At 45.6% G+C, this 16,650-nt stretch overlaps 1 protein-coding gene across 1 annotated transcript in view; it reads right to left on the bottom strand.

The window, feature by feature from the left end:
• The window catches only part of SNX9 (sorting nexin 9), a 178,221-nt gene that overhangs the window by 108,093 nt on the left and 53,478 nt on the right, over nucleotides 1-16,650 (bottom strand). Inside the window, 1 exon segment of the mRNA XM_033935714.1 lies at nucleotides 10,842-10,964. Coding sequence (XP_033791605.1) covers nucleotides 10,842-10,964 — 123 coding nt within the window.

Here is a 16,650-nt window from a genome sequence, read left to right as displayed (position 1 = left end):
CAACAGGGAACCCGTCCCCTCTGCAAAGTTAGACGGCAGGAGGGATGTCCATTCTCTTCTGCTGGAACCTCCGAATCCCCCCACCCCCAAATGTCTGCGGCAGGAGAAGTGCCCAATTCCTCCTGCTGCCTCCCCCCCCCCCCCCCCCCGAGATATCCCCCGGCAGGAGGGATGTCCACTCTCGCCATTGGCCCCATCATCCCCCGAAGCCCTCCAAACACTTCCAACTCTACCCCACACTCCCCAACACCCCAAGATATTTCTGACACTCCCCAAACACCCACCAAAACCCCCATATCACTCTCTGCCAACCCCAAACTCCCCCAAACGCTCCCTGTACCTTAATCTGATGGCTGGCAAGAGGGATGCCCACTCCTTCCTGCTAGCTGGCCCGCAACTGCAAAAATGGCGGGCATTCCCCTTCCCAATGCATTCTGGGATGCACCAGAGAGGGGCCTAAGGTCCTGATTAATCTGATGGCTGGCAATAGGAGGGGCCCTAGGCATCTGAGCCAAAGTACAGGGGGGTGGCATTCGGGGGGCTGAGGGGATCTTGGGGGGGGGGGCTTCTGGGGATGATGGCTGTATATTAAGAACATAAGAATCGCCTCTGCTGAGTCAGACCATAGGTCCATCGTGCCCAGCAGCTCACTCCCGTCGCGGCCCACCAGGTCAAAAGACCTGTTAGTGATCTTATACATACAACATTTTGCCCTGTATAGTATCCCTCTAACTCTACCCCTCAATTCCCTTTTCCTTTAAGAATTCATCCAATCCCTTTTTGAACCCCAAAATCGTACTCTGCTCTATCACCTCCTCTGGAAGCGCGTTCCAGGTGTCCACCACCCACTGAGTGAAGAAGAACTTCCTAGCATTTGTTCTGAATCTGTCTCCCTTCAATTACCTTGAGTGCCCTCTCGCTATTGTTACTCCCGCAAGTCTGACGAATCTGTCCCTCTCTACCCTGTCTATACCCTTCATGATCTTGTAAGTTTCTATCATGTCCCCTCTAAGTTTCCGCTTTTCCAAGGAAAAAAGCCCCAGCCTCTCTGCATATGAAAGGTTTTCCATGCCTTTTATCATTTTTGTTGCCCTTCTTTGTACCCTCTCAAGTATTGCCATATCCTTCTTGAGGTACGGCGACCAGTATTGAGCGCAGTATTCCAGGTGCGGGCACACCATCGCCTGATACAGCGGCAGGATAACTTCTTTGGTTCTGGTAGTGATACCTTTTTTGATAATGCCCAACATTCTGTTTGCCTTCTTGGAGGCCGCTGCACATTGTGCCGCCGGCTTCATTGTTTTATCCACCATGACCTCCAAGTCCTTTTCAAGGTTGCCTTCCCCCACGTGCAAGACCTTACATTTCTCTACATTGAAGCTCATCTGCCATCTATTTGCCCAATCACTCAGCTTGTTCAGATCCCTTTGCAGTTCTTTACATCACTCAACAGTTCTACCCTACTGGAGAGTTTCGCGTCATCTGCGAATTTTATAACTTCGCACTTCATCCTTGTTTCCAGGTCATTAATAAATATAATGAACAGCAGCGGTCCCAGCACTGACCCCTGAGGGACGCCACTCGTGACCCCTTTCCAGTCAGAGTAGTGTCCCTTTACTCCTACCCTCTGCTTCCTGTCCACCAACCAATTTCTGATCCATCTGTGCACGTCCCCTTCCACCCCGTGGTTCCACAGTTTACTTAGTAGGCACTCGTGGGGTACCTTGTCGAAGGCTTTTTGGAAGTCCAGATATATTCATGCAATGCTTAAATTTTTTGGTAAATGAATTCCATTAATCCATTCATTAATGTTGGGGGGAAATTTTTCTACTAAGATATTATTAGAGATGCTTGGTTTTGCATGTCTCAAAACTGTGACTGTTTCTGCAGAGATAACATGCTTCTTCATGGCAAAAATGCTATAAAATTTAGAGTTGAAAAAAGACCTTAGTCCCATTGTTCCTTGCAAATCGATTTACACAGCTATTATAAAGAAATCAAGAGTTTAAACAACCAAAAATTCTTTTTTTGGGTAATACTAAGTGGCATCAAATACAATGAGAAAACCATAATTTAAATCAAATCTTTCTGACCAGCGGATTTAACCCCCTCTTTTACAAAACCATGCAAAAGATTTTTAGTTCCAGCTGGCATGCTAAATGTTCTATACTGCTCCAATGGTCATAGAGTTCCTATGAGCTTCAGAATAGCGCAGAGCAGCACGACAACCGGTGCTAAAAACATTTTGCGCAGTTTTGTAAAAAGGAGGGGGTAATTTGTGATTTAAATCAAATCCTAGTGAAATGAAGAAATACTTTCTCCAATTTGTTTTAAATTTACTACTTAGTTGCTTCATTGGGTGCTCCCTAGTCATGGTACCTTTGGAAAGAAATCATGTCTACTTGTTCCGTTTCACTCATTAGTTTATAGACTCACATTTCCCTTCAGCCATCTCTTCTCCAAGATGAAGATTCCTAGCCTTTCCCTCCACTTAATCACTAGCAGTTTCAACACAAATATTTACAGCATATCCTTTGGTATAGTCAGAGTTATAGAAATTATTAAATCACTAGTCATTAAGCCCGTTACATTAACGGGTGCTAGAATATATATCTGTCTGTCTTTCTGTCTCTCTCCCTCCCACTGTCTCTCTCTCTCTCCCTGGCTCCCTTTCTGTCTTTCTGTCCCTCTCCCTGCCCCTGTGTCTTTCCTCCTTTCTTTCTGTCTCCCTCCCTCCTGCTGTCTGTCTGTCATTCTTTGCCTGCATGTCCCTGTGCAGCTGCAACAGCATTTCCCTCCCCCTCCACTTCCCTGTGCAGCAGCAGCAGGTATTTCCCTTCCCCTTCAGATCCCTGTGCAGCAGTAGCAGCATTTTCTCTCCCCCTTCCCTACTCTTATCACGATGTGGCCTACTCCTTTTGGCCCCTCCCCCTTCCCTCCCGCGGTCTAGCCTGCTCCAAGGGCTCCCCCCCTTCCCTTATCGCGTTTCCCGCAGGCAGGCCCAGCTTCTCCCTGCACGTTACCTTTTTTTTTCATTCTGTTTCCCTCACTCGTGTGGCTGGCTGCCTGCCTGGTCCCATTGAGCGGCTCATGGCTGGAGTCTGTTTTTGTCGGCGCTTCCCTGCCCAAGGTCTGGCCTGCTACGGGCGAGTGTCGCAGCGGCTCCTCTCAATCCCCGCCAGCGTTGGAAGCCTTCTCCAATGTTGGTGCGGCTCATGAGAGGAGCTGACACCGCGATCTGGAGAGCAGGGAGTCCAACACTGGCGGCCAGTCCTGGGAAGCAGTAAAGCTGGGGACTCGCACATACGCACTCCTGGGGCCATGGACCTACATCTCACAGATCAGAGATCATGGAAGCACGCAGATTTGAGTGCACATGTGCAGCTAGGGTTTTATTATATAGGATATATAGTCAAACCTCGGTTTGCGAGTAACGCGGTTTGCGAGTGTTTTGCAAGACAAGCAAAACACTCCTGCAAATTTTGACTTGCAAACTGAGCATTGACTTGATATGTGAGCTCCCACCCCAGGAACTGGCTTTGCACCACCACCCCCTGCGGCCCACCCCCAAACCCTTACCTCGAGCAGACAACGGCACGCACCAACCCACAGGACATACGCATGCCGGTGCCAAAGAGCCTGCCACTGATCTATGCTGGGCCGCTATGGGGCCTTGAGCATCTGCGCATGCTCAAAGCCTTCTGGCTCCCACCCTCGGAGAGGGTGCTCAAGGCTCTGCAGCAACCCAGCATAGATCAGCAGCAGGCTCTTTCGGCACCGGCACACGTATATTGGTTGGTGTGTGCCAGTGTCCGCTCAAGGGTTTGGGGTGTGCTGCAGGGGGTGTGAAGCCAGTTCCCGGGGTGGGAGCGAGCAGCGCCAGTGGCCTCGGGGGGGGGGGGTATTTTTGGGATGTAGAACAAATCATCCGAGTTTCCCTTATTTTCTATGGGGAAACTCGCTTTGGTTTACGATTATGCTTCTGGAACGAATTATGCTCATAAACCAAAGTACCACTGTACTGTACTTCCTGGCTAAATTCTCTAACATTTCTATTTTATGGTATAAATTTGGACCGCCCTTAATCAGGGTAATCGCTGTAGTCTGAAGTGATGTCTTTTTATTTTGTTATTCTTGCAGATGACCATCCTAAAATATAAACCTAAAAAAAAAAAAAAATTCTGGATTTAACAATATAATCTAAGATCTCACACAGTTGATATGCATCCCGCCGTGACATTTCCATTCTTCCAAATACAGATCTAGAGCTATTAGGGTGAGTGTTTGTAAACCAGGTCTTTAGAAATAAAATCTGTGTTTACCAAAAAACATATTTAGTAAGAAGCATTTCAAGTCATGCACTCATTAAGATAGCTGTTGAACAAAATAAGTAAGACTGTATTTCTTTTGAACAGGAATCTCATGACCATTAATGAGTACAAAGCAGCTATTACAGAATACTTCTACTTGGAACTAATGTCGGAGAATAATGTTGTTGTTTTTTGGGTTTTTTATGGAGAGGGGGAATCAAAGACTTTTGCTGATTGTGCAACACACTCAGTGCAAATAGTCATTAGTATGCATTTTTTGAGATACTATTCTTCCTAGATGACAGGACAGTGAAAAGGGAAGCAGGCAGCTTCCTGCAAAACACCTCTTCTATTTGATACAGTGGATCTGCTTCCAAGCTGCAGAATTGCACATACAATTTCATGTTAAAACCAGTCCACTTATGTCGGACATCCAAACCAGGGACCATGTACAATTGGAAAAAAAAGCATAAAGCAAAATTTTGAACAGATTCTCTTGATCATTTAAGCATTGCTATTTGGAATCCTGAATATGAAAATTTCAGAAAAGCAAGGCACACAGGAATCTGCACAAAGCCAGTTAGAACTGAGGAAGAAGTTTTAGGTCAAACATGAAACCTGTCTTAATTGGGAAGAGTTGACATGGCTTTAACAAAGGGAAGTGATGACTTTGTTACTAGAATTCTTTGATGATATAATGGGTAAGGGTGAGCCAATCAATCCCAGCGTATTGGGATTTATTTTCATATTTCAAATATATTATACTGCCTATAAATTACATTATCTAAGTGGTTTGCATATCCGTTAAAAACTGTAGCAGGATGTGAGAGATACAATAAGGATATAATCTATATAGGAGTGGTTTAAAAATTATTCTAAATAGGGGTAGGCAACAATTGCAAATTTTAATCACACAATTGCTCGCACATAATCATGACATGCATTTATAGCATTAAAATCCCTATGCAGCACTGCATTAATATGAATCAGACAAATGTAAAATTATCTGGATTCACAAAAGCACAAACCAGTATATTGAATTCTTTATTTTCCCTGGGTGAAGATGGGCTACAATGCAGCACATAAGACATGAGCTCTGCTGGATAAAAAGCCATGCTGATGTTGCTTTTCAAAGCCAGCAAAAACCTCCTTGAGCCACTCAGGCAAAAATAGGGTCAGGAAATTGCCAGAGACTTCTACAGCACCTCCTATTATGCACGTACCTGCATAAAAATCTGAATCAGATGCCTATGTACTCAAAGACGGGAAACACATTATCCACCTTCCCCGACCATCCCAAAATCTGACATCTCTTCCTGCACTTCTTGTATATACCTTAACAGACCTTGCTCTTCATAGGGTTAGCAGCGACTCTTACAAGCTACTTGCCACTCACCATGATGCCTTGTCTCTGCTATGATCCACCAAAGAGAAATAGGAAGTTGTGTCAGAGGGAGAGGCAGGACATAGTAGAGTCACTGCCAGCAACACTTTGAAGAGCGAGGTCTTAATGTAAGTGTGAGGAGTGTGGGGGAAGAGATACTGAACTGCAGGATGGATGGAGGAGCGTTAACAATTTTGGTCAGCATCTTAATTGCATTAATGCAAGGAGAGAAGGGAGGTGATTAAATTTTCAGATGGCACTAAACTGTTAAAGTTGTTAAAACGCATGCGGAATGTGAAAGACTACAGGAAGATCTTAGGAAATTGGAAGACTGGGTGTCCAAATGGCAGATGAAATTTAATGTGGACAAATGCAAAGTGATGAACATTGGGGAGAATAATCTAAATCATAGTTATCAAATCCTAGGGACCACCTTGGGGGTTTGCACTTAAGAAAAGGATCTGGTTGTCATCGTAGACAATATGCTGAAGCCTTCTGCCCAATGTGTGGCGGCAGCCATGAAGGCAAACAGGATGCTAGGAATTATTAGAAAAGGGATGGATAACAAGACTAAGAATATTATAATGCTTCTGTATTGCTCAATGGTGCGACCTCACCTTGAGTATTACATTCAGTTCTGGTCTACTTATCTCAAAAAAGATATAGCAGCACTAGAAAAAGTTCAAAAGAGTGGAACTCCTCTCGTATGAGGAAAGACTAGACAGGTTAAGGCCCCTCAGCTTGGAAAAGAGACAGCTGAGGGGAGATATGATTGAAGTCTACAAAATCCTGAGTGGTGTAGAATGGATACAAGTGAATCGATTTTTTTTTTTTTTACTGCATCAAGATTTACAAAAACTAGGGGACCTGCAAAGTTAGAGTAATACTTTTAAAACCAATAGGAGGCAATATTTTTTCACTCAGAGAATAGTTAAACTCAGGAACGCGTTACCAGAGGTTGTGGTAAGAGCGGTTAATGTAGCTGGTTAAAAAAAAAAAAAAAAAAAGTTTTGGACAAGTTCCTGGAGAAAGTCCATAGTCTGCTGTTGAGACCAACATGGGACGGTAGCATGGAATACTGCTACTATTTGGGTTTTTGACAGGTACTTGTGACTTGGATTGGCCTCCGTGAAGATGGGATACTGGACTAGAGGACCATTGATCTAACCCAGTAAGGCTATTTTTATGTTCTTAAGTTGAACACCGGATATCCTGAAAACAGCTTTCCCTACGAGTAGATTATGAGTTAATAAATCAGAAAATAGAATTCTACAAGTACAATACAACAATGATAAACAGATATGCAAAACAAATATTTTTTAAAAATTACCACTATTCCAGTTCAAAGGGAAATGAATATTCTACAGTACTGAATTCATTTTTGGCACACTTGGACCCTGGTGTCAGTCATTCCACAAGAAAGTGGAAAATGCACACAAAAATAGCCTACAAAAGCAAAAATCAGTATACTCCTCTTATCTAGCTGGCAGTGAAGGCCTTAAAGTATATCAGAGCTTGAGCAAATTTAATTATGGCTGCCATGTACAGTGTTATCTGATAACAACCTGCCTGAATCCCAAGGACAGAAGCAACATGCATTGATTTAATTTAAAGTACTAGCATGTCTGACCACACAGAAGACACAGACTCCTACCAAACTTTTAATGTGATATGCATCAACATACACTAGTTCAAAACCAAATAAAAGAACGTTGATATCATTCCACCTCAGAAATTAATATTTTCCTTAGAAATATATGGCAGTTTGATAACCATAACAATACAATCCTGACAGGTCATTATTAAACATCTAGGGCGCTTCACAGATGCACAAAATTATTCCCCCTTAAGAATAAAAGTCTGCCATATCATCTTGGTAACAGACTATTCAGCTCCTGTACAAGCAGTTAGATTAGTTGATGCATATTAAGATATTTTCCCAGAAATCTGTTTTTTAAACAATTATGTTAAGAACTAAAAATACAAAATAATTTCATTGGACTTGGAGGAGGTATGCTCAGACCACAACATCCATTTCCTAGATCTAATTTCTGTCTATTTGGGATTTACCATTACCAGATCCTATTAAGTGACCCAGACTGGCCACTGCTGGAGACAACATGCTGACTCAATGAAATATTGGTCTGACCCAGTGGAGGCAACTTCTTATGTTCTTATTTCCCACAGATTGCGGTCTTTGAAAGTTAAGCCAAGGTAAAGGCCATACATTTGATATACAGCCTTTCTGTGATACATTCAAAGTGGTTTACATTATTATAAGCAGGTACCTTCCCTTTCTTTAGTGGGCTCACAATCTGGTTTTATATCAGGAGTAATAGAAAGTTAAGTGACATGCCCAGTGTCACAAAGAGCTGCAATGGGAATCAAACCCAGTTTTCTCTGGCTCTCAGCCCAATCCACTATTAGGCTACTTTTCTCCAAAGATACCAAAACTGCCAAGTACATCTATAAAAATACGTATATTAATGTCCAGTACTGTCACCATCTTTTACAGTTCCTATACCTGCATCTCCTTACACAATGCTTCTCACATGCTCACCCCTCTTCCACCCCCTCTATCTGTGCTAAAGTAAGCTAATTAGTGCTGCCACATATTAGGATGGACCAGTAGCAAACCCAATACAAAACTACAACTAAATTCTTATCACTCTATTCTACTGCTCCTCGGTTTTCTTGCACCAAAAGCAGCACTACCGTATTTTCACGCATATAACGCGCGCATTATACGTGTTTTTACAAACCGTGCATAACCTTGCGCGGTATACGCGTGAGCGCGTTGTACAAAAATTTTTTTACATAGTTCCCCCCCCAACGTCCGATTCACCCTCCCCTCAGGACCGCTCGCACCACCCCCACCCCGAAGGACCGCTCGCACGCACCCGCACCCCCACCCCGAAGGACCGCTCGCACCCCCACAGCCTCCCGACCCCCCCCCCCATCATGTAAAAGCTCCTACCGGTGTCCTGCTGCTTCCTCTTGGCGGTCCCGACACCCGACACGATCGGGGCAAGAGGGAGCTCAAGCCCTCTTGCCCCAGCCAACCGCGGCACCGCCGACACGATCGGGGCAAGAGGGAGCTCAAGCCCTCTTGCCCCCCCGACTCCCCGACACGATCGGGGCAAAAGGGAGCCCAAGCCCTCTTGCCCCGCCGACTCCCCAACTCCCCGACAATATCGGGCCAGGAGGGAGCCCAAGTCCTCCTGGCCCTGGCGACCCCCCCCCAATTAGTTGTTCGGGCCAGGAGGGAGCCCAAACCCTCCTGGCCACGGCGACCCCCTACTCCCACCCCGCACTACATTACGGGCAGGAGGGATCCCAGGCCCTCCTGCCCTCGACGCAAACCCCCCTCCCCCCAACGACCCCCACGACACCCCCACCCCCCTTCCCCATACCTTTGTGTAGTTGGCCGGACAGACGGGAGTCAAACTCGCCTGTCCGGCAGGCAGCCAACGACGGAATGAGGCCGGATTGGCCCATCCGTCCCAAAGCACCGCCTACTGGTGGGGCCTAAGGCGCTTGGGCCTATCAGAATAGGCCCGGGAGCCTTAAGTCCCACCTGGGGGCGGGGCCTGAGGCACATGGGCCCAACCCGACCATGTGCCCAAGGACCCGCCCCCAGGAGGGAACTAAGGCTCCCGGGCCTATTCTGATTGGCCTAGGCGCCTTAGGCCCCACCAGTAGGCGGAGCTTTGGGACGGATGGGCCAATCCGGCCTCATTCCGTCGTTGGCTGCCTGCCGGACAGCCGGGTTTGGCTCCCGTCTGTCCGGCCAACTACACAAAGGTACGGGGAAGGGGGGTGGGGGGGGTCGGCCAGAGGTTCTTGGGGGGGGCGGTCGTTGGGGGGAGGGGGGTTTGCGTCAAGGGATGGAGGACCTGGGATCCCTCCTGCCCGTAATGTAGTGCGGGGTGGGGGTAGGGGGTCGCCGTGGCCAGGAGGGTTTGGGCTCCCTCCTGGCCCGAACAACTAGCAGGGGGAGGGGGTTGCCAGGGCCAGGAGGACTTGGCCTCCCTCCTGGCCCGATATTGTCAGGGAGTTGGGGAGTCGGCGGGGCAAGAGGGCTTGGGCTCCCTTTTGCCCCGATCGTGTCGGAGAGTCGGGGGGGCAAGAGGGCTTGAGCTCCCTCTTGCACCGATCGTGTCGGGGGTGCTGCGGTTGGCTGGGGCAAGAGGGCTTGAGCTCCCTCTTACCCTGATCGTGTCGGGAAGTCGGGACCGCCAAGAGGAAGCAGCAGGACACCGGTAGGAGCTTCTACATGATGGGGGGGGGGGGGCGGGAGGCTGTGGGGGTTCGAGCGGTCCTTCAGGGTGGGGGTGCGGGTGGGAGTACGTGCGAGCGGTCCTTCGGGGTGGGGGTGCGATCGGTCCTGAGGGGGGGGTGAATCGGACGTCGGGGGGAGCATCAGGCTTTCAGGGTGGGGACAGGACTTCAAGGGGGAGAGGAGAGTCGGGGCGGGCGAAAGGAGAGTCGGGGTGGCCAGAGGAGAGTCGGGGCAGGCGAAAGGAGAGTTGGGCAGCATGCGCGGTATACGGGTGTGCGCGATATATAAAAATATCTGTACATAAATTTGTGTTTTTCGCGCACTATACCCGTGTGCCCGTTTTACACGGGTGCGCGTTATCTACGTGAAAATACGGTAAATTGTACTGGTTAATTCCGAGTGAGGTTTAAACCAATACTAGACATGGCTTTCTCTGTATTAATCAAACCTCCTATTCCCCTCTTTAACTTGACCAAGTACAGCCAACTCCCTGGTACCATATCCTCAATCGTCCCCCCCCCAAAAAAAACCCAAGTAATCAACCTGAAACCTAATATCTCCTACCGAAACTAACTATCTACCAATGTAAGGAAGCAGAATATTTTTCTATGTAACGTAACCTGAAATAATTCCCAATGTAATTTAATCTATAGCCTCAATTTGTACCTGTACCAGAAATTCTCCAATGTAAATGTATCCTCCTGGAAATTAACAGCTCTCTTATGTAATCCGCTTTGAACCGCAAGGTACAAGCGGAATAGAAATCACTAATGTAATGTAATGTGAACTTGATGGATCTGATACCTCAAAGCTTTGATTATCCTTGCTTTCCCTTCATTATCCTCAAAAGTACCAATAAGCATACCTGGTTGCTGTTTGTAGCAGAGGCAACACTCTGAGCTAGGCTTCCTGAGAGCTTATCCAAAAAAGCCTGATCAGCTGTTGTATTCCCACATGAAGAATCATTCTTCCCACTCTCAGACAGAATCTAAAAATGAAGCATTTCCAAATATTTGTTGTAAATTGTGCACAATAATTGTCATTTCTTACTTCACATCAGCAGCTACATTTCACCTGCTGCTTCTGAGGTTCAAAGTATAATGTTGATGTCTGCATTAAAGCAGCCATCTTAAGAAATTATATATATAACGCAGTTCTCAAAACATATATACTGGAGTTTCTTCCTCCACTCCCCCACTCAGGCTTTTTCTTTTTAAGATTTTCAACCATAATTTGAAGTTTCTGGAAGTTTGTTCCTACATAGTAAATAAGATGCTGTGCCGACCTTCATCAGAAATTTCTTTTAGGTATCACTCTAATGTTACATCGAAGGCAGGAATAAGTATTAGGAGCTCAAAGTCCAAGTATACTGGTACTTCAGGTCCATATTATTCGTTCATTGACAGGATCCTGTTTTCCAGACAGACTAAAGGGAACTATCAGGCCTGTTTTGAAAAAGAGCTTATTGGATACTATTTTAGCATCCAAATACTGTATAGACCTGTTTTGAATTTGCTGTATTTGTGCAAACTAATCAAATGCTTATGTAGTTAATCAGTTGGATCAGTATTTGGATAAGCAGAAAGTATTAAATCCAAAACAGGATTAGAACAGATCATGAAACCAATAGATCTTGGTTGATTCTTTGGGATGATTTACGCCTATGTATGGAAAGAGGGCAGGATGCATTACTACCCTTTAAGATCTTGCAGCAGAATTTAATGTTAAATCATATAGTATTATTTTATTATGTATAGTGAAATGAAAGTTTTTCACCCCTCCTAATTTCTCCCATTATTGCATTTGTCACACAGAAACATGATGGCACATAAAGGCCAAATGGCCCATCCAGCCTGCCCATCCGCAGTAACCATTTCTTCCTCTCTCTAAGTGATCCCACGTGCCTATCCAAGGTCCTCTTGAATTCAGACACAGTCTCTCTCTCCAACAACTCTTCCGGGATACTGCTCCACGCATCTACCTCCCTTTCTGTAAAAAAGTATTTCCTTAGATTACTCCTGAGCCTATCACCTCCTAACTTCATCCTATGCCCTCTCATTCCGCAGAGCTTCCTTTCAAATAAGACTTGACTCATGCGCATTTACATCACATAGGTAAACATCTCTATAATATCTCCCCTCTCCTGCCTTTCCTCCAAAGTATACAGATTGAGATCTTTAATTCTGTCCCCATATGCCTTATCACGAAGACCACACACCATTTTAGTAGCCTTCCTCTGGACCGACTCCATCCTTTTTATATCTTTTTGAAGGTGCGGCCTCCAGAATTGTATACAATAGTCTAAATGAGGTCTCACCAGAGTCTTATACAGAGGCATCAATACCTCCTTTTTCCTACTGGCCATACCTCTCCCTATGCAACCTAGCATCCTTCTAGCTTTCGCCATCACCTGTTCAACCTGTATGGCCACCTTAAGATCACCACAAATAATCACATCCAAGTCCCGTTCTTCCATCGTGCACATAAGTTCTTCACCCCCTAAACTATTCCTTTCCCTCAAGATTTTGCAGCCCAAATGCATGACCTTCAATTTCTTAACATTAAATTTTAGCTGCCAAGTTTCATTCTTCAAGCTTCGCCAGGTCTTTCTTCATGTTATTCACAACATCCTGGGTTTCTACTCAATTGCAGATTTCGGTATCATCCGTAAAGAGGCAAATTTTACCCGACAGCCCTTCAGCAATATCGTTTATAGCAATGTTAAAAAGATAAGGCCCAACACAACAGAACCTTGAGGCACACCACTGGTAACATCCATTTCCTCAGAGTGATCTCCATTGATCATTACCCTCTGTCACCTTCCACTCAACCAGTTCTTGACCCAGCCCGTCACTTTGGGACTCATCCTGAGGGCACTCAGTTTATTAGATATCTGGGTGGATCACTGTCAAAAGCTTTGCTAAAATCTAAATACACTACATCTAGCGCACTCCCCTTATCCAATTCTCTGGTTACCAAGTCAAATAATTGATAAGATTTGTCTGACAAGACCTACCTCTAATGAATTCATGTTGTGTCTGGTCCTGTAATTTATAAGATGCCAGAAACTTCACCATTCTCTGTTTTAAAAGCGTTTCCATTAATTTGCTTACCACAGAATTCAGACTTACTGGCCTGTAATTCCCTACTTCTTCCTTCCACTTTTATGGTGAGGGACCACATCCGTACATCTCCAATCCTCTGGTACCAATCCCAACTCTAGAGACTCATTGAAAAGGTCAGTCAGCAGAGCCACCAGAACTTCCATAAGTTCCTTCAGCACCCTCGGATGTACATCATCTGGCCCCATCGCTTTGTCTATCTTTATTTTAGCTAGCTCCTCACGAACACAACCCTCTGAAAATCGAACAGGGTCTACAACTCTTCCATCCCTATACATGTTTGTCTTCTGTGGTCCCACTCCCAGCACTTCAGCCATGAACACAGAACAGAAATATTTTTTTAAGCAATTCAGCCTTTTCTTTATTAGCTCCTACATATTTCTTCCCTTCACCTTTGAGTAACACAATCAGGGCCGGATTAACAGGTAGGCCCAGGAGGCACGTGCCTGGGCCCGAACTATCGAGGGGGGGTGCCCGCTAAAGAAACAAGTCGACTGTTTTTTTTTTTCAAACGGCAACACCCCCTCCCCTCAGCATCGGTGGCAACCATTCTACAGTTCTGTTGCAAGCGGTGCTCATCCCAAAGCTTAGCGAGAGAGAGAGAGAGAAAATGATGGAAATGGGGACTGTAGAAGGGGGCAGATGGACATTGACTTTAATGAGGCTGCTGATCATGAAATATAAAAAAAACCCAAGAAGAGGAGAGCAGAAAGGACTACAGGGTGAAACTGAAAGAAGCCAAGAGAGAGATACGTTTGGCGAAGGCACAGGCGGAAGAACAAATGGCTAAAAATGTAAAAAAGGGAGATAAAAATTTTTTCAGATATATTAGTGAAAGGAGGAAGATAAAAAATGGAATTGCTAGGCTAAAAGATGCTGGGAACAAATATGTGGAGAGTGATGAGGAGAAAGCAAATGTGCTAAACAAATACTTCTGTTCTGTGTTCACAGAAGAAAATCCTGGAGAAGGACCGAGATTGTCTGGCAAAGTTACACGAGAAAATGGAGTAGATTCTGCGCCGTTCACGGAGGAGGGTGTTTATGAGCAACTTGAAAAACTGAAGGTGGACAAAGCGATGGGACCAGACGGGATCCATCCCAGGATACTAAGGGAGCTCAGAGAGGTTCTGGCGAGTCCTATTAAAGATTTGTTCAACAAATCTCTGGAGACGGGAGTGATTCCTGGGGATTGGAGTAGAGCGGATGTGGTCCCTATTCATAAAAGTGGTCACAGGGATGAAGCAGGAAACTACAGGCCGGTGAGCCTCACTTCAGTTGTTGGAAAAATAATGGAAGTGTTGCTGAAAGAAAGGACAGTGTACTTCCTTGAATCTAATGGGTTACAGGATCCGAGGCAACATGGCTTTACAAACGGTAAATCGTGCCAAACGAACCTGATTGAATTTTTTGATTGGGTGACCAGAGAGCTGGATCGAGGACATATGCTAGATGTAATTTACTTGGATTTCAGCAAAGCCTTTGATACAGTTCCTCATAGGAGGCTGTTGAACAAACTTGAAGGGCTGAAGTTAGGACCCAAAGTGGTGAACTGGGTCAGAAACTGGCTGACGGACAGACGCCAGAGGGTGGTGGTTAATGGAAGTCGCTCGAAGGAAGGAAAGGTGACTAGTGGAGTCCCTCAGGGTTCGGTGCTGGGGCCAATCCTGTTCAATATGTATGTGAGTGACATTGCTGAAGGGTTAGAAGGAAAAGTGTGCCTTTTTGCAGATGATACCAAGATTTGTAACAGAGTAGACACCGAAGAGGGAGTGGAAAATATGAAAAAGGATCTGCAAAAGTTAGAGGAATGGTCTAATGCCTGGCAACTAAAATTCAATGCAAAGAAATGCAGAGTAATGCATTTGGGGATTAATAATAGGAAGGAACCGTATATGCTGGGAGGAGAGAAGCTGATATGCACGGACGGGGAGAGGGACCTTGGGGTGATAGTGTCCGAAGATCTAAAGGCGAAAAAACAGTGTGACAAGGCAGTGGCTGCTGCCAGAAGGATGCTGGGCTGTATAAAGAGAGGCGTAGTCAGTAGAAGGAAGAAGGTGTTGATGCCCCTGTACAGGTCATTGGTGAGGCCCCACTTGGAGTATTGTGTTCAGTTTTGGAGACCGTATCTGGCGAAAGATGTAAGAAGACTTGAGGCGGTCCAGAGGAGGGCGACGAAAATGATAGGAGGCTTGCACCAGAAGACGTATGAGGAGAGACTGGAATCCCTGAATATGTATACCCTAGAGGAAAGGAGAGACAGGGGAGATATGATTCAGACGTTCAAATACTTGAAGGGTATTAACGTAGAACAAAATATTTTCCAGAGAAAGGAAAATGGTAAAACCAGAGGACATAATTTGAGGTTGAGGGGTGGTAGATTCAGGGGCAATGTTAGGAAATTCTACTTTACGGAGAGGATAGTGGATGCCTGGAATGCGCTCCTGAGAGAGGTGGTGGAGAGTAAAACTGTGACTGAGTTCAAAGAAGCGTGGGATGAACACAGAAGATTTAGAATCAGAAAATAATATTAAATATTGAACTAGGCCAGTTACTGGGCAGACTTGCACGGTCTGTGTATGGCCGTTTGGTGAAGGATGGGCAGGGGAGGGCTTCAATGGCTGGGAGGGTGTAGATGGGCTGGAGTAAGTCTTAACAGAGATTTTGGCAGTTGAAACCCAAGCACAGTACCGGGTAAAGCTTTGGATTCTTGCCCAGAAATAGCTAAGAAGAAAAATTTAAAAAAAATTAAATTAAAATTTTTTTTTTTAATTGAATCAGGTTGGGCAGACTGGATGGACCATTCAGGTCTTTATCTGCCGTCATCTACTATGTTACTATGTTACTATGATCCCTCTTGGGATTGATTGAAAGGGGTGGGGAGGAAATCTCAAAAACCTATTAAAGCTGTTTCTATGCTCTGTTCATTATTGAACCTGGTGGACATCTGGAGAGCCCTGCATGGTCCTTGACAGATTGAAAGAACTGTAGAGTGGCAGTTAGGTTGAGAGGTACCAAGCTTTCAGGTGTAGAGACTGCAGGTTGGATGAAGCAGAGACAGAAAAACAGGAAAAGTAGTGGCTCCCTGCCGCTGAGTTGAAGTTGAAGGGAGAACCACGGTTGTCTGGGCCACCGAGAAGCTATCAGAATCACGGTGGCATGTTCGTGTTTGAGTTTGACGAGTGTCTTTGAGAATGAGAGGGAATGGAGGAAAAGCATACAGAAACCGATTCGTCCATTCCAGAAGAAAAGCATCTGCCTCAAGGCGATGAGGATAGTATATCCTGGAGCAGAACTGAGGCAGTTTGTTGTTGTGAGGAGACACAAAGAGATCTATCTGAGGAGTCCCCCACTGAGAAAAAAATGTGATGGAGAGGCGAGGAATTGAGTGTCCATTCGTGAGATTGCAGAAGGCGACTCAATTTGTCCGAAAAACAGTTTTGCTCTCCTTGAATGTAGGCCGATTTCAGAAAGATGCTGTGAAGAATTGCCCAATTCCAAACCTTCTGAGCTTCCTGGCAGAGAAGGAGAGATCCTGCTCCTCCCTGCTTGTTG

This window comes from Geotrypetes seraphini, chromosome 3 (genome assembly GCF_902459505.1).
Source record: "Geotrypetes seraphini chromosome 3, aGeoSer1.1, whole genome shotgun sequence".
NCBI classification, from domain to species: Eukaryota; Metazoa; Chordata; class Amphibia; order Gymnophiona; family Dermophiidae; genus Geotrypetes; species Geotrypetes seraphini.
The sequence above is the reverse complement of the archived record's forward strand: the minus strand, read 5'-3'. Positions and strand labels throughout refer to the sequence as shown.